Raw genomic sequence first — 18,005 nt, 5'->3', positions numbered from 1 at the left:
TTCCTTAATTTGTGTAACTTTGGCGTTTGTGTGTGTGTGTGTGTTTGTGTGAGTATGTACGTGTGTGAGTGTGTGTGTGCGTGTGTGTGTGTTCAGGAACGACAGCATCGGCCTTTACACTTCTTCTCCCACTGAGATGATTGTTGTTGTGTTCTTTATGCTTTTAATGCTGGGAGTCTGTTTACTCCCAAACAAACTTGTCGTTTTACAGATGAAGGATCAAACTATTGGTTCTGGATGAAAGGGAAACAAAGTCACTGTTTATTAATATTATTTAAAGATCTATAAACCGGATCAGACTCCCAGTTGTTTCTTGTTGTTGTTGTTTATCTATGTTTGTGCCATTGTTGATTTGCGGCTCATCTTTAACTCAAACCATGACTCATCATTTTTTCTTCATCTCTGACCCAGGTGTTCTCTGTTGTGGCGTTTGATTCAAACTCGTTGTTTTAATGTTTGTGATGAAGCTGCTCAGAACCGGAGTATTGATGTGAACTTTATATGAACACAGAGGTTTGAACCTGCTCAATAAAACTTAATAACAACAATAATGCACGTATAATAACGTCTTGACGCCGTATTGACTTTAAAGTCTCCACGATCGCTCAAAACTGCATTTCAAGTGTTATTAAAGTGACATTCTGTCCTCTTTAACTTTTATTTCATTAATTATCTTTCCGGTAGACGATACATCCTTCATTATATATATTTTTGTTAAACATGTATTAAAAGTACAAAATAATGATAATCACGGCGTTAGAGCAGGAGGTCATATTCTCAGAGAGAATCTCTGAAATTAAAGTTGTAAATTTACTCCATAGAAATCACAAATTTAAGATTTTATTTTAATATAATACAAAATATAATATGAGATTGTAAATTGCGAAAGAAAGAAACAATTGTGAAAAAAAGGGACAAAGTTGTAAAACGAAAGCTTCTTTTGCCTAAAATGAAACGGTAACAAGTAGTTTTATATATATTTAAATATATAAATGTAATCCTTAATCCTCGGTAAGCTTCATCCACAACGCTGGTTCAATCACTAAAGTAAACAACAACATGTCGGTCAGTACTCCTGCTCTCTGAAGCTTTATGAAGTCGGGACTCGTAGGACTCATTTCTCCCTTTGCCTCCATTTCTCATGATGCACCAGCAAGAACAGGTACTCCGTGTCCTACGCTACCCAGAAGTCCTGGCTGCTCAACGCCACCGTGGAGGAAAACATCACCTTCGGCAGCTCCTTCAATAAACAGAGGTATTTTATTGTGGCGCTTTTATTGTGGCGGAGGCAGGAAGAGGCGTGTCCTCACCTGTCGGGACGTCTTCCAGGTACACGGCGGTGATCGACGCCTGCTCCCTGCAGCCGGACATCGACCTGCTGCCCTTCGGGGACCAGACGGAGATTGGAGAGCGGGTACGGAGGCGTGTTCTTTAGAAACAATGTGGTGACGTGGTTATGGTTATTAAACAGGAAGCGTCTTTACTTTTAAATTTCTTCAGGGACTTTTTTTCACATTTCCATTTCTTATCGAGGTTTTTGAATGAAGCTTCAAACGTCTGTCCAATTTGAATACATTTAATTTTTTATTTTTGGGATAAATTCATTATTTGGGAGACCGATGAATTCAAGCTGAATATTTAGTTTGATTTGTATTCTTTTTTATTTTTTATTTATTTTTTAAAGTTTTTTATTATAAGACAAAAGACGATACAAAGCCATAACACCTATAAGACGACAACACAGTGGACCAAACATCATAAAGTCACAGTATTGAAGAATTGTGTGTGTGTGTTTGTGTATCTGACCTTTTTTTAAATCAAATAAAACTAAATACATTAAAAAAAGAAGATTAATTAATTAATCAATAAATCAGTTTTTTAAATTTTTTATTATGAGCTTTATTAATCTTTTCAATCTCGACAAAAAGGGGCGACCAGATGGCCGCTCCTTCCGTTCTCCCCTTTCACAATAAAAGCCTCAGACCTGTTTCCGCTGTGCCTGACAGCCCTGGGCTCTGACTCTGTGCTCCTGTGCTTCAGGGCATCAACCTGAGTGGCGGCCAGAGGCAGAGGATCTGCGTGGCCAGAGCGCTCTACCAGAACACCAACATCGTCTTCCTGGTGAGCAGCGGGAGAGATGTCCAAATCTCTCTCTCTCTCTCTCTCTCTGTTTATCTTTGGCCCCGTTCCTCGCTGCGTGACGTCCGGAGTGGTCCTCTGGTCCTCTTGTTTTCTTTGTTGACATCTTTTCGTATCTGATCTCAGGATTGAATTATGCATCATCAAAATAAAATAAAAAGCGGAGGAGAAGACGCTCACAGGTCACGTCAACATCTCACGGAGTACTTCAGACTCTCTGGCTTCTTTCACTCCTTAAACTTCTTCTTCTTCTTCTCGTAGGACGATCCCTTCTCTGCGCTGGACATCCACCTCAGTGATCACCTGATGCAGGAGGGAATCCTGAAGTTCCTGCAGGATGACAAACGGACCGTCGTCCTGGTGACCCATAAACTTCAGTACCTCATCCATGCCGACTGGGTCAGAACAAACATACACTAGATATATAAATATATATATATACACAGGCACGTGCACAGATAGAGCCCGAGTGGTGCTCAAGCTCCGCCCTTTTGCCCTGGATGAGAAAAGTGCCCTTTTTGCTGGAGCCCACTTTTTTCATTCATCAGTATTTAAGAATAAAAGTTACTCTTTCTGTCATCAAGTCCCCCCAAATGTGTTTTAATATCCGATGGGTCATTTATCTGAGAATTTCGCCCCGACATGCTCCGCGGCGCTCACAAGCTCACGTGCCTCCCTCCTCCTCCTCCACTTCCTCCTCCGCGCAGTGCTCCTCGCGCCACCAAACGGCTGCACCTCCTTCTCCTCTGACCCGCAGCACCAGACCAACAGGTCATGACGGTGTTTGTCCCCTGACGTTGTCAACCACAACATTAGCGCTGCTGAAAACATGACGTCACAACTGGTCCGACGTTTCCTAAAAAAATAAACAAACAAAAACTCACGAACTCCGTGATTTCAAAGCCTTGCAGCTGTTTACTGACGTTAGTTATGTTTAGAGAATAGAGAGAGGGAGAGAGAGAGAAGAAAGAGAGAGCAGAGAGAGAGAGAGAGAGAGAGAGAGTGAATTCTTATTCCGTTCTATTTAACAGGGGCTAGTCTAGGATTTGCGTGGCCAGACAAACAAAAAAAACCATAAGGCCTCTGGTATTGTTCAGAGGGATGTCTGTTGATGTCTTAAATGACGTAAGAGGGCAATATGGATCCGTATCAGACCAGCGAGGAGGGCAATACGTGGCTGGCATGACGACCCATTAGCCAATCAGAACGCGTGTACTGTGGTTGCTATATAATAATTCATCTTTATTCATAAAGAACATGTAAGCTAGCGGTCTGATGCTGCCCAGAGGAAACGCAGGTCGAGGATGTATTGCATCATCAGTGTAATGCTGCTTATGCTTCAACTGTCAGAATTTTTTTTTGGCATTGGGTGCCCTTTTTTTTGGTTTGAGCACCTGCCCCCAAAATGTCTGTGCACGTGCCTGTATATACACATATACATACTCTAGTTTAAGGACATGTGCAGGAGATGAAGTCTCAACTCGTGTCTCCGTGTGAACAGATCATCGCCATGAAGGACGGCTCTGTGCTGAGGGAGGGAACCCTGAAGGACATCGAGACCCACGACATCGAGCTGTACGACCACTGGAAGACGCTGATGAACCGACAGGACCACGGCCTGGAGAAGGTGAACACCTGAAACCTGACACCTGAACCAGCTGTCTGAATGAAGACTGCGTCTTATTGGCTTATTTTAAACGTATGCATTGGAATCAATAACAAATGAACAGGGGAAAATGTGACAAAAATTGAAGGGAAGAAAAAAATATATAGAATGATAATTATAAATAAAATTAATTTTATGAAGTTACATTAAAATAAAATAAATACAATAAATTAAATAAATAAATAAAATAGAATTAATACATTAAAATAAATTAAGTGAATAAATAAATGAAAGAAAGAAAAGACAGAAAAAAGAAAAACAATGAAAGAAAATGTATAAATAAAAATGTTTTGAAAAATAATTTAAAAAAATGTGTGTCTCTAAATAAAGGACGTACAGCAGGACAGTCAAACCACACTCGAGAGGAAAACACTCAGGAGAGCGTTCTACTCCAGAGAGGCCAAGAACCAAATGGACGACGAGGACGAAGGTAATGGATTCACCACGATTAAAGTTTATATTATGGTATGTTTCAGTGAGTCAAATGTCATATTTAATACACGATTCTCATCCCATCAGAGGAAGAAGAGGAGGAAGAAGATGATGACAACATGTCAACAACCACTAACAGAAGATCAAAGATCCCGTGGAGGGTAAGCTATCCGTACAGCTGCACACGAAATACATATTAATATTAAAATGTATTACCAGCATCATATTAGCTCTAAACTAGCTCTGCACAGTCTTCCCTCAGAGGACACTCGTAGACTTCTATACAACCAGAGGAGTCACCCCCTGGTGGTCAGGAGAGAGAATGCAGCTTTAACACATGAAGCATAGACTTCTATACAACCAGAGGAGTCGCCCCCTGGTTGTTTTTACACATATATAAAAACAGTATCCGCCACATGCTGTCGCAGCTGCGAATAACAATAATCAATCCGTCCGGTCTTCTTCTCCTCAGGTGTGCTGGTGCTACCTGTCCTCTGGCGGGTTCTTCATGGTCTTCCTCATGGTGTCCTCTATGCTTCTCAAGCACTCTGTCATTGTTGCCATTGACTACTGGTTGGCGATCTGGACTTCCTCCAAAACCAGTCAGGGCATCGGAGCATTTAATGGCAACGCCACGTTGGCTCCACAGGTCGAGGTACGACGAAGAGCTGTTGTCAATCTTTTTATAGTTTAGAAAAAAAGATTTGTGGATGGGCAACTGCCAGAATGTACATGTGTGTGTGTGTGTGTGTGTGTGTGTGTGTTTGACCCACAGAGCGACTCCCCCTACCTGACGGTGTTCATCGTCCTGTGTGCGGCTGGAATCACGTTGTGCCTCATCACCTCTCTGACGGTGGAGTTTCTGGGTCTCTCTGCAGCCACCCACCTGCACCACAACCTGCTCAACAAGATCATCCACGCTCCCATCAGGTACACACACACACACACACACGAGCTCTGCATCTTCTCACATGCACATTCTGGTAAGATTGTTGACACAGGGAGATTTAAAGGGTCCCATCTCCAAGGAAAACTCTCTTAAGTGGCTGCACTTGACCTGGTTTCCTCTGTGAGTCCACATGCTTTTAGTGAGTAACCACAGAGAAGAAGAAGCTAATAAAAGCTAAAAAAATAGATGAAAGTACGGCGGTTTCGACAGTAACGTCGGTGAATGAAGAAGTTCAACAGAGTTCAACTGCAAGTCCAGAAATAAGTCGTGGAGGAACATCCTTAAAACATCTGGGACTAATAAGTTAATCATGTCATTCCCATCAGAGCTGTTCATTCTGTATTCATGTGTTAAAGCTGCATTCTCTCTCCTGACCACCAGGGGCGACTGCTCTGGTTGTATAGAAGTCTATGCTTCATTTGTTAAAGCTGCATTCTCTCTCCTGACCACCAGGGGGCTCCTCTGGTTGTATAGAAGTATATGCTTCATTTGTTAAAGCTGCATTCTCTCTCCTGACCACCAGGGGCGACTCCTCTGGTTGTATAGAAGTCTATGCTTCATGTGTTAAACCTGCATTCTCTCTCCTGACCACCAGGGGCGACTCCTCTGGTTGTATAGAAGTCTATGCTTCATGTGTTAAACCTGAATTCTCTCTCCTGACCACCAGGGGGCGACTCCTCTGGTTGTATAGAAGTCTCATGATGTGTTTAAATGTCATCGCGTTAAAATTCAGTTTTTGGCGAGAAACGTGAATAAATCCATTAGTTTAAAGATGTTTTCACATAAAATAACTATTAGATGATTCATGAGCTGTAGAAGGTCCTCGGGCCACTGGACTTCGTGGGTCACATGACTCTGTGATGATTCTCTCCTCTCAGGTTCTTTGACATCACTCCTCTGGGCCAGATCCTCAACAGGTTCTCAGCCGACACCAACATCATCGACCAGGTGAGCCGACGAGCTGAAGAAAGAAAACCTACGAGGATCACAGAGGAAACCAAACTCTCTCTCTCTCTCTCTCTCTCAGCACATTCCCCCCACCCTGGAGTCCCTGACGAGGTCCACGCTGCTCTGCCTGTCGGCCATCGGGGTCATCTCCTTCATCACGCCGGGCTTCCTCCTCACCTTGGTTCCCCTGGCCGTGGCCTTCTACTTCATCCAGAAGTACTTCCGGGTCGCCTCCAAGTGAGTCGGTTGTATTCAAACAAAACTTTATTGAAACATTTGACTTAACACAGACCCTTATTAGCAGGTTTTATTTCCTGACCTGTTGGTATTAAGTTAACACACATACATGAGTACATCTACACTGAGAATACACTCTGAAGACATATTGAGGATACCCTCTCTCTCTCTCTCTCTCTCTCACAGGGACCTCCAGGACTTGGATGACTCCACACAGCTTCCTCTGCTCTGCCACTTCTCTGAGACCGCTGAAGGTCTCACCACGATAAGAGCATTCAGGTACCACACACACACACACACACACACACGCAGAAGCCAAAGAGAAGAACACAAACTCAAAAACTTTGCAGAATCAAGAGTCTATATTTAAGACTTTCACACACACAAAATAAATCCCATAAACTAAATTATTCTGGGCAAATTCCGTTTGCTCAAATAAATAAATAAATAAAATTCGGTTTAATTTTGTTCTGTTTCTAAAAAGCACCAAATAAAAATTCATCGTCTTCTTCCAGCTTCAAGCTGGATTCTTATCCGTAAGATAAGCCCCGCCCCCTCCTCAACGTGACCTGTGATTGGCTCCTACGTCTACTTTCTACCTAGTTACCGAAGCTCTCGGCTCCTCGAGTGCCTGTAAAGCACTTTGTATACACGCAATGAATAATACATTACGAGTATATATATATTTATATCTATATATATAGAAATTCATAAGTAATAGTATTATGACGACTGTCCGATGAGCTGCTGTCGTCATCCTCGTGGTCGTGTTGCTTCTCTTTGTATTTCTGTCCTCCTTCTCGTTCCCATCGACCCCCAAATCCAACATTAAACAACTCTCACGCTGTTTTTCTCCTCTCCTCCCTGAGGACACACACACACACACACACAGTGAATCTGGTGTGTGAGACAGTTTCTTGGCGTCCCCGGGATGGTTCCCATTCTCAGTATTCACGGTCTCCCTCCGAACCCGAGTCTGGTGATCCTCGGCTGACAGACCTCAACCTCGGGAAGAGACCCGTTTGATTGTCTCTGATTGTTTCCAGACACGAGGCTCGGTTCAAACAGCGCATGCTGGAGCTCACGGACACCAACAACACGGCCTACCTCTTCCTGTCCGCCGCCAACCGCTGGCTGGAGGTCCGCACGGTGAGGACGCCGCGGACGCACGCCATCGCTAACCCGTCCACGCCGCCCACGTGTCCTTAAACACCCCCCCGTCTCTCTGTGCAGGATTACCTCGGGGCCGTGATCGTGCTGACGGCGGCCGGAGCCTCCATCTGGGGCCACAACATCGGGCTGCCCTCCGGCGGCCTGGTGGGCCTCGCGCTCACCTACGCCCTCACGGTGGGTTCTTTCCCCTCTCGCTGGACTGCAGGCAGCCGCCCGCACCTCCGAGCTTCTTCTTCTTCTACGCCTCACTCCCCTGTGTACTCTGCAAATCTGACGATTCCTCCTTTTCTTCTTCTTTTAAACAAATGGTATTTCATTAATGGATCATTTGCTTCCTTTTTATTTGGTTAGTCGTGCTGAATTTAACAATAAAACTGAGTTCTCCTCGATTCGCCGTCGGCCATTTTCCCCCGAATAAGTCCGCCCATCGAACCGGCCAAACGTCGTAGAGAACATCTGACTCACTCTTATTTTGGGACGCCATTTTTCGCAGTTTGGAGAAGCAGAGATTTCAGCGTTTGCAGGTCACATGTTCGTAAAAACATCAGGTCATCAGGCGTCTCAAAGGGAGTCATTGGGCGAAGATGACCGCCGAACGTCTTCTCCTAACCACTTGTCCTTGACCTCTGTGGAGAAGGTCACAAGGTCAAGGACAGGCGGGAAGAGAGAGGAACTTAAAGTGATGTCCGTTAATGTCTGTAAACGGGTAGAAAGCCGTCGGGGCGGCTTCACGCTGTAATACCGCGTGTGTCCACCGTAGGTCACCAACTACCTGAACTGGGTCGTGAGGAACCTGGCGGACCTGGAGGTCCAGATGGCCGCCGTGAAGAAGGTCAACAGCTTCCTGGGCACCGAGTCGGAGAACTACGAGGGAACGATGGGTAACCCGACTTCCTGTCTCAACTAGACACACACTCACTACACACTCACTACACACACCACACACTCACTACACACTCACTCACTACACACACTCACTACACACTCACTACACACTCACTACACACTCACTACACACACTCACTACACACACTCACTACACACACTCACTACACACTCACTACACACACTCACTACACACTCACTACACACTCACTACACACTCACTACACACTCACTACACACTCACTACACACTCACTACACACTCACTACACACTCACTACACACGCACTACACACACTACACACGCACTACACACTCACTACACACTCACTACACACACACTACACACTCACTACACACACTCACTACACACTCACTACACACACTACACACTCACTACACACTCACTACACACACTCACTACACACGCACTACACACTCACTACACACTCACTACACACGCACTACACACACGCCACACTCACTACACACGCACTACACACGCACTACACACGCACTACACACTCACTACACACTCACTACACACACACTACACACTCACTACACACGCACTACACACTCACCACTCACTCACTACACACCTCACTACACACTCACACACCTCACTACACACTCACCACACACACTACACACACTCACTACACACTCACTACACACTCACACACTCACTACACACTCACTACACACTCACACACACTCACCACTCACTCACCACACTACACCTACACACTCACTACACACTCACTACACACACTCACTACACACTCACTACACACACTCACTACACACACTCACTACACACTCACTACACACACTCACTACACACACTCACCACACACTCACTACACACACTCACTACACACTCACTACACACACTCACTACACACTCACTACACACTCACTACACACACTCACCACACACTCACTACACACACTCTCACCACACACTCACCACACACTCACTACACACACTCACACACACACTCACCACACACACTCACACACACACTCACACACTCACTACACACTCACCACACACCTACCTCACACACTCACTACACACTCACTACACACACTCACACACTCACTACACACTCACTACACACTCACTACACACACTCACTACACACTCACTACACACTCACTACACACTCACTACACACACGTGAACATCGTGACGTTTGTTGGTGGATTGCAGTTTTGAATCCTCGTGTTTTGGTCGTCGCCATCTTGGCTTTTTGCAGGAAGTAGTTAACAGGAAGTGACATTTTCCGTATTTGAACTGAGAAGGCGTGACGTAGAGAGACCTGTCAATCACCTTGTAGCTCCGCCCCTAAAGCTTTAACACATGAAGTATAGACTTCTATACAACCAGAGTCACCGCCTCCTGGTGGTCAGGAGGGAGAATGCAGCCAGATAAAGTAAGAAGACAGATGAAGACAAAGTTGATTTATCGTGGAACAGAATGACCTGAACTCGATAAGCAGCTCGTGTGTGTGTGTGTGTGTGTGTGTGTGTGTGTGTGTGTGTGTGTGTGTGTGTGTGTGTGTGTGTGTGTGTGTGTGTGTGTGTGTGTGTGTGTGTGTGTGTGTGTGTGTGTCAGTTTTATCTCAAGCTGTATTTGGGGTTTATGGGATGTGCTGTTGCCATGGCGAAATGGCTGCTGGAACAAAACAGACTTTTCATTGTTTCAATCTTTATTTTATTTAATGTTCTGAATAACTGATAACTAATCAAATCCAACCAAATAAAAAACTTTAAACATTTTTCAAGCAGCTATTTTGTGAAAAATCAATTACAGAGTTTGAAGGACTCTAAACAAAAAAGAATGATAAAAAATAGACAACGCCCTAATAAAGTAATGAAAACAGCTTTTTGTGACATTTTTATGGAGTGAAGATAAACGTTAGTTCAACGTTCACATGTTGGCCTGGAGGCTGTGATGTAAGAACACGTTGAGGCTGTCAGTGTTATGACGTGGTCCATGCGGTCCATACGGGCCTGTGTACAGAGCCGGTCCCCTTCAGGACGCTTTGATAACTCATGAATACCCCCCCCCCCCTCTCAGACGCCTCCCAGGTGCCTGACAACTGGCCCCAGAGCGGAGCGATCAAGATCCAGGACCTGTGCGTGCGCTACGACCCGAACCTGAAGCCGGTTCTGAAGCACGTCAACATTTCCATCGAGCCGGGCCAGAAGGTGAGTCCTCCTCGTCCCGTCACACCTGGAGGAGAAACACAGGAAGATGAGACGGGGACTTCCCCCTTTGGAGAAGTCACGCGTCTCCGTGAGAGAAACGGAGAGGTGGCACCGCGGCGTGGGCCGGCGGCGCGGAGGTGTGCCACGTGTCAGGGCGGTGCCACCTGGAGCTTATTGCCCCTCCCCCTACAGGTGGGGATCTGCGGCCGCACCGGCAGCGGGAAGTCCTCCCTGTCGCTGGCCTTCTTCAACATGGTGGACATCTTTGAAGGTGAGGCTTCTCTCTCTCTCTATCTCCCTTCCCTCCTTCCTTCCTTCCTTTTCCTTCCTTTCTTTCTCATTCTTTCCTTCCTTTAATGTCTCTCTCTCTCTCTCCCTCTCTCTTTCTCGAGTGTGTTTACGTCTCATTAGTGATTCTTAAGATGATGTTTGGGAACTTTTCCCCTCCTGGTTGATTCTTTGAGTTTTCCTTTAACCCCAAAACAACTTCCTCTGATCCACTTCAAGATAAAGGAGAAGAAAAAATACATATACACACACATATATATATATGTATATGTATTTATAGAAAAACTATGTATTAGTTTTCTTTTAGAGTGGCAATATAAAGTTTTTCCCGCTCTTTCCGTTTTGCGACTCAAGACACACTTAGCTTCTTTTTCAGACCGCCAAAATAAAAGCACGGTTTATATTAATATATGTTAAACTGTAGTTTATCCCCAATGCTTTATGCCAAATTAATGCAATACACACTCTTTATCATTTAGGATTTAAACCTTAATCTTACTCTTTGTTTGTGTTGGGGTGAAACTTGGTCACGTGGTCCGTCTCCTCTTCAGAGGTCGTGTACGTGGAAGTTGGGAACGTGTTTATTTAAACGCTTCCCCCTGAAATACCTGACGGGAGGACCTGAAGTGGACGTGAAGGCGAGGACATAACACATGACGTGGAGTTCCTCGAGGCTCCGGGTCTCTCGTGTCCTCCCAGGCCTTAAAAGCGTCTTTTGTTTATTTCTTATTTATTGGATTTGGAAAAAGCGAATCGCGTAATCGGGACGTTCTGTTTTCACTCCGAGTGAAGACGACTTCACTGGGACAGATTAAGAGGACAGGGAGGAGATTACAGTCACTGTTTCCATACGCAGACACACACACACACACACACACACACACACACACACACACACAACGCTGGGGCAGGCTTTTCATTCAACTCGTGTGTCTGCAGCGTTTCCTTATAAAGCAGTGGAATAAAAGCTGAAGGGGCAGCGCTCTGGGTTTCATATACCCAAAAATATAACTAAATTATAATTAATATATAATTTAAATATAACGAAAATATAATTAATATTTAATTTTAATAGAAATAAAATAAAATAGAAAAAAATATAACAAAAGTATAAATAAAATATAGATATAAAATATAATTAATACATAACTAAAATATAACTACAATTAAAAATAAAATTAAAATAACTTTTACAAAATATATTACAAGAACAGAACTTAAATATAACTGAAATGTGATAAAAATATAACTAAAATATAGCAAAATAGCTAAATATAACTAAAATATAATTTAAGTATAACTAAAATTTGACAAAATATAACTTAAATATAACTTAAATATGACTTTGTTCTCCATGGGAAAAAAATGTTTATTCAAGACGCTGCAGAGTCGAGGAGTTTGAGGTTGTGGGGACGAATTAAAATGGTGTTTAAAAATAGCAAATGAAAAGAACAGTGAGTGCCCACACACACACACATACACACACTGAAGCAACGACTCCATTATCTGTCCAAAAGAAAGCGTTAAACAAACTCAATCCTCTTGAGTTGGGCTTGTTTGGACAAAGCGAGTAAAAACACACGTCTCCCCAAGAGGCTTCGTGGAAACAGAGTGAGTGATCAGGGGCTGCTCTGCCTTAAGGAACTCGCTTCTCGCTTCCGTTTCTTTGTTGCCTCATTTCTTTTGTATTGTTGCCGCGGTTACGTCAATAATAATAATAATCATGTGACATGTCGCTGCAGGGCAGATCGTCATCGACGGGATCGACATCTGTAAACTCCCCCTGCAGATGCTCCGCTCCAGACTCTCCATCATCCTGCAGGACCCCGTGTTGTTCAGTGGGTCCATCAGGTAACCCTGACCCCAATCACCCCGCCAAAGTAAAGGTCCCGAGGTCTTTTTGCAGTGGACTAACGGGTCCTGAGAGGCCCGGTGTCACATGACGACACTCGGGCCCAGCTGTGGGGTGAGCAGTTGAAACCCCAGTGGGAACTCTGGCTTGGACCCAATCTGACTTTAGTCTCGCACGTCACGGGACCGAGGAGGTCGTCCTCTGTCTCCTCCCCTCCTCTCACCTCGCCTCCTCTCACCTCGCCTCCTCTCGCCTCTCACACACTCGGAACCTCGGTGTGTTTGTGTTACCGGGCGATGCAGCGACTCCGTGTTTGTTATAAAAAGACAAAAGAGCATGTGCTGTTTGTTTGGACAGACATGTCGCCCTACATAAGTGTGTATATGTGTGTGTGTGTGTGTGTCTCCACCGGTTCTTGTTTATGTGAACGTGGGCCTCGGGGGGCGGATTCACACTGTTGTCTTAGATGTGTCTCTCACACAGAATCAAGAGACACTTGATGTTGGAAATAAACAACGAATGAAATGAAGCGTCGTTTAACGACCTTAATGACCTTAAAGACCTTAATGACCTCTTTGGAGTAAAACCCTCCTGACCTTTCTTAACTCTATAATCTAATTCATCTGTTTTTGCTCTATTTTTTTATTGTAAAGAAAAGGTTATATTTATGTTTACATTTTTCTATATTTTTGTATTTCGTTATATTTTAATTATATTTTATATATTTGAGTTATATTTTGTTATATTTTTGTTATATATTAATAACTTTTTAATTATATATTTTAAATATTTAACTTATTTAATGATATTTTAGTATATATTTTAATTATATTTTTGTTATATTTTACTTATATTTTTGTTGTATTTTAATTATGTTTTTGTTATATTTTTGTTATATATTAATAACATTTTAATTATATATTTTACTTTTATTTTAATTATATTTTTGTTATATTTTAATTATATTTAACTTATATTTTAGTTATATTATATATATATATATATATTTATATTTATAGATGAATAAACAGCTCTATCCCCTCTGCAGGTTTAATCTCGACCCCGAGAGGACGTGTACCGACGACCGCCTCTGGGAGGCGCTAGAGATCGCCCAGCTGAAGAACATGGTGAAGGCGCTGCCCGGAGGACTCGGTGAATAACAGAACAACAATTATATTTTAATTATTTTGAGCGTCTGGATTCCTCAACGTCTCCGTCTCCCTCCAGACGCCGTGGTCACCGAAGGAGGAGAGAACTTCAGCCTCGGCCAGCGGCAGCTCTTCTGTCTGGCCCGGGCCTTCGTGAGGAAGAGCAGCATCCTCATCATGGACGAGGCCACGGCCTCCATCGACATGGCAACGGTGAGTGTGTGTGCGTGTGTTCACTTTAATTAAAGTCGCCCCTGGTGGTCAGGAGAGAATGCAGCTTTAACACATCACAGGAATACATCCAGAGGAGTCGCCCCCTGGTGGTCAGAAGAGAGAATGCAGCTTTAACACATGAAGCGTAGACTTCTATACAAACAGAGGAGTCGCCCCCTGGTGGTCAGGAGAGAGAATGCAGCTTTAACACATGAAGCATAGACTTCTATACACCCAGAGGAGTCGCCCCCTGGTGGTCAGGAGAGAGAATGCGGCTTTAACACATGAAGCATAGACTTCTATACAACCAGAGGAGCCCCCTGGTGGTCAGGAGGGAGAATGCAGCTTTAACACATGAAGCATAGACTAGATAATTTAAAGTGTACTTTGATGTGAATATTTCTATAATTAAAGCGTACTCTTTTTCAATAACACGTCTTGATAAATCTCTTTATCTCTCGCAGGAGAACATCCTCCAGAAAGTCGTGATGACGGCGTTCGCCGACCGAACGGTGGTCACGATCGCGGTAAGTCCGCCGGTCTGGAGCCGCTCTGGGTCCTGTTGTTGGAACCGGTCTGAACCGGAACCAGAACCCGGCCGTGGGGCTCGTTTCCTTCGTTTCCTTTGTTTCCTCCGTTTCCTTCACTTTCTGATATTTTCCTTTTCCTGAACCTTTCGTTCCCTTTTACTCACTAAAATGTAAAATAGTGAATATTCTAAATGTGTGACTAGTCCTCTTCACTTATCTGCTCTCCTCTCTGTCCCATCCTCTGGACCCGCCCCCCCCCTGACCTCTGACCCCTCACCAGCACCGCGTGTCCACCATCCTGGACGCCGAGCAGGTGTTGGTCTTCTCCTCGGGGCTCTTGGTGGAGAGCGACTCGGGTCCCAACCTGCTGGCACAAGAGGAAAGCCTCTTCAGTGTCTTAGTGAGGACTCACAAGTAGACCGGAGCCCTCTCCTCCTTCCTCCTTCCTCCTTCCTGTTTCCTGTTTCTTCTTTTTTCTTTTTTTCTTGGAGTCAGTTCTGCCGCCGACAGCCTGCTTGGTAACCTCCCGCCCGCTCTTCTTCTTCTGCGTGTTTCGCACTCGCCCTCCCGCTCGGCGACGTCATTAATGTTCTCGCTCTCCGTCCGCAGCACCGCGTTCACACCATCCTGACGGCCGACCTCGTCATCGTGATGAAGAGGGGGAACATCCTGGAGTACGACAAGCCAGAGACGCTCCTGGAGCAGGAGGACGGGATGTTCGCCTCCTTCGTCAGGGCCGACATGTAGACCTCTTCTTCTTCTCCTTTTTCTCCTTCTTCCTCCTCCTCCTTTTTCTCCTTCTTCGTCTTCTTTTTTTTTTTTTTTACTTCTTCTTTTTCTTCTCCTCCTCCTCCTCTGTGACACGGCCACATTGAGCCCCTCATGTGGGTCTTGAATAAACTTTAACGATCACCAGTTGATAAATATATTGGAACATGAACTTTAAACTTATATTTTATGGCCTTAAATCTCTCGTGTATGAATCTAATCTTCTGATTTCCTAAAACAACATTTACAATAAGAGAAACACAGGATATACCCCGACTTTTCAAAATAAGACTTCAGGTGTCAAACCGAGTGCAGAGACTGAGTTTTAATTAAATAGATTTTAGATTTTAGGTCCTTTACAAAGTCTTTAATCATCTTGTTTAAAACATGTATTAACTTTATTTGTTTGTGTATGTCGTGATAATAATGAATTGTATTTATAAACTTTTGTACTGGAGGCTCTTCGTGAACGTTTTGATACCAGAATTTCAGATTTGAGACTTTTTAACTCTTTGTATAGAAGTGAGGTCTCACTCTGCAGCTGTTTCTAGAAACCACGAACCTCCGAGTCACGACTTCTGGGACAACGAAAATCCACACGCAGGATTTACTGATATTTTTGACGCCTGCTTTAAAAGAGTTTTATAACAACAAGCTTCTTTTTTCTTTTCTTTATTTCGGGCCATTTTAGGTCCAGAATTATAAATATAATCCATCACAGAATAACTCAATGTCTCAGATGACAGTGGTATATTTATGAGAGATTAAACCTAAAATATTTTCTTGAGGTTATAAAGTCATAAACTCACAATAAATGAAACTATCTGAGATTTAAGTCACATTATTGTTCTGACTGAAAAATACACATTTGTGTTTTTCTTCATGAACAAAAATAAATATTATTTCCCACTGAAATGTGTAAATATGTGATTTTAGGAATGCTTCTAGTTTCTTTAAATGTTTGTATTTTAAACTAAAAAGGGCTTTAAGGTTGTCGTAGTTTATTATTATTATCATGTGTTGTACTTTATTAGCTTTAGAACAAACTGAACCTGTTGAACATTTGTGCTTTTACACCCCAAAAAACATTTTTAAAGTCTTTAAAAGGTTTTTAGCCTTTAGAAAAAACGCTTTTAGCTTTTAATTAGACTTTCAATTAAGTACGATGAACTTTATTGCCAACCGAGGTCTGTGATTGGTCTATGCAAACCATTAGCAGCATGTCACATGACTTCACTCTCGCTCGTTAGCTTAGTTTAGCACAAACACTAGATCTGGGTCTAAAGAGTCATATTTATACTCCCAGTTAATATTTATATGAAGTTATTAGTTTACAAATGTTGAGCTAAATGTAAAAACTGCAAATTCAACTAAAAAGGTTTTAACATTTGAATCTTCAGCTGTTGTTTCCACTCGTCTCCACTAGGCGGCGCTGTCGTCCCTTTTGTGTAATTACAGTTGATTATACTAGCGTAGCTTTTAGAGGAGATCTTTAAAAGTTTCATACATCTTATTTGTTTTAATGTGTGTGTGTGTGTGTCTTGACTTTTAAACGTAATAGATTTAATTCAATTTAACTTTTGGAGAACTCTGATGGAACTTAATTAATTAAGGGTCGACGTTGACTGTTAAATGCATGAAACACCAAGTGAACATCACACACACACACACACACACACACGGTCAGATTGCTTGAACTTGAACAGATATCATTTTGATTTGTTTGTATTAATGTGTTTGTGTACATTCTGTATATCCAAGACTTTTTAAACATACATCACATATTATTATTATTATTATTATTATTGTGTGCTAGATTTTTTTTTTGTATGCTTGAAATGACAATAAAATGTTCTTTTGAGTGAAATGAGACTTTTTATTTCTCAATAAACCTCACCCACTACAATGTGTTGCTCAATGGCGCCGCCTAGTGGCGGAGGGTCACAGTCTATAATTCATCCGGTTTAGGAATTAAAATTAAATAAATTACCTCCAATTTATGTGAATACATATCTCAAAAAGCAACATTATTATATATTTTTTAGAATATATATAATTTTCTTGATTAAACTTTTTTATTTAATTATTACAGAAGAGAAACAGCAGCATAAACAGAAGTAAAATGTTTGTCTCATTTGACCTATATTGTTATATTCATTTACAAAGTTGGTCTATATGTATAATTATATAAAACCATAATTAGTTGAGGACTTGTCTCATATATACATTTCTCTGTATTATTTACACCGTTATTTATTGTAAAACTGCTCCTGATGATCTGTAAAGTAGAAACTTTGACTTGAACCTGTAATTAAAAAGAGAAATGTAAAATTATTACTTTTAATTAATATTTCACAGGCAATAAAATGTTTTGATGTATTCAGGAGCTGATAATAAAATCCTGTATGACTGTAAAGCTTCATTAATATCTCAATTAGACACAGAAGAGCCTATTTTAACTATAACAATATAACAAAAGTGCACCTGTAGAACATTTAGGGAACACAATACTTTTATTTGTAGGCTACGCATTAAAAACCACCTCGAGTTAATGAATG

The 18,005-nt window shown here is 42.6% G+C and overlaps 1 protein-coding gene across 4 annotated transcripts in view; it reads left to right on the top strand.

The window, feature by feature from the left end:
• abcc9 (ATP-binding cassette, sub-family C (CFTR/MRP), member 9) overlaps positions 1–17,314 on the top strand; it is a 43,275-nt gene extending 25,961 nt beyond the window's left edge. For 2 of the 4 annotated variants that reach the window (XR_008833043.1, XR_008833042.1), the window contains 23 exons: positions 1,154–1,255; positions 1,330–1,414; positions 2,041–2,121; positions 2,401–2,538; positions 3,641–3,766; positions 4,136–4,235; positions 4,325–4,398; positions 4,710–4,892; positions 5,013–5,167; positions 6,065–6,134; positions 6,214–6,371; positions 6,558–6,650; positions 7,418–7,520; positions 7,605–7,718; positions 8,305–8,425; positions 10,518–10,648; positions 10,841–10,919; positions 12,679–12,787; positions 13,837–13,940; positions 14,016–14,149; positions 14,614–14,676; positions 14,960–15,197; positions 15,289–15,374. Coding sequence is in view for 2 of the 4 variants with exons in the window: in XM_056425008.1 (XP_056280983.1) it covers positions 1,154–1,255; positions 1,330–1,414; positions 2,041–2,121; positions 2,401–2,538; positions 3,641–3,766; positions 4,136–4,235; positions 4,325–4,398; positions 4,710–4,892; positions 5,013–5,167; positions 6,065–6,134; positions 6,214–6,371; positions 6,558–6,650; positions 7,418–7,520; positions 7,605–7,718; positions 8,305–8,425; positions 10,518–10,648; positions 10,841–10,919; positions 12,679–12,787; positions 13,837–13,940; positions 14,016–14,149; positions 14,614–14,676; positions 15,289–15,426 (2,461 nt within the window). In the remaining 2 variants the exon portion in view is untranslated. Of the gene's footprint in view, positions 1–1,153; positions 1,256–1,329; positions 1,415–2,040; positions 2,122–2,400; positions 2,539–3,640; positions 3,767–4,135; positions 4,236–4,324; positions 4,399–4,709; positions 4,893–5,012; positions 5,168–6,064; positions 6,135–6,213; positions 6,372–6,557; positions 6,651–7,417; positions 7,521–7,604; positions 7,719–8,304; positions 8,426–10,517; positions 10,649–10,840; positions 10,920–12,678; positions 12,788–13,836; positions 13,941–14,015; positions 14,150–14,613; positions 14,677–14,959; positions 15,198–15,288 lie in introns of all 4 variants that reach the window. The other 2 variants (XM_056425008.1, XM_056425007.1) reach the window with 1 other exon arrangement.
• The last annotated feature ends 691 nt before the right edge of the window (positions 17,315–18,005 follow it).

Source organism: Pseudoliparis swirei, chromosome 10 (genome assembly GCF_029220125.1).
Source record: "Pseudoliparis swirei isolate HS2019 ecotype Mariana Trench chromosome 10, NWPU_hadal_v1, whole genome shotgun sequence".
In the NCBI taxonomy this organism is placed as follows: domain Eukaryota; kingdom Metazoa; phylum Chordata; class Actinopteri; order Perciformes; family Liparidae; genus Pseudoliparis; species Pseudoliparis swirei.
The sequence above is the reverse complement of the archived record's forward strand: the minus strand, read 5'-3'. Positions and strand labels throughout refer to the sequence as shown.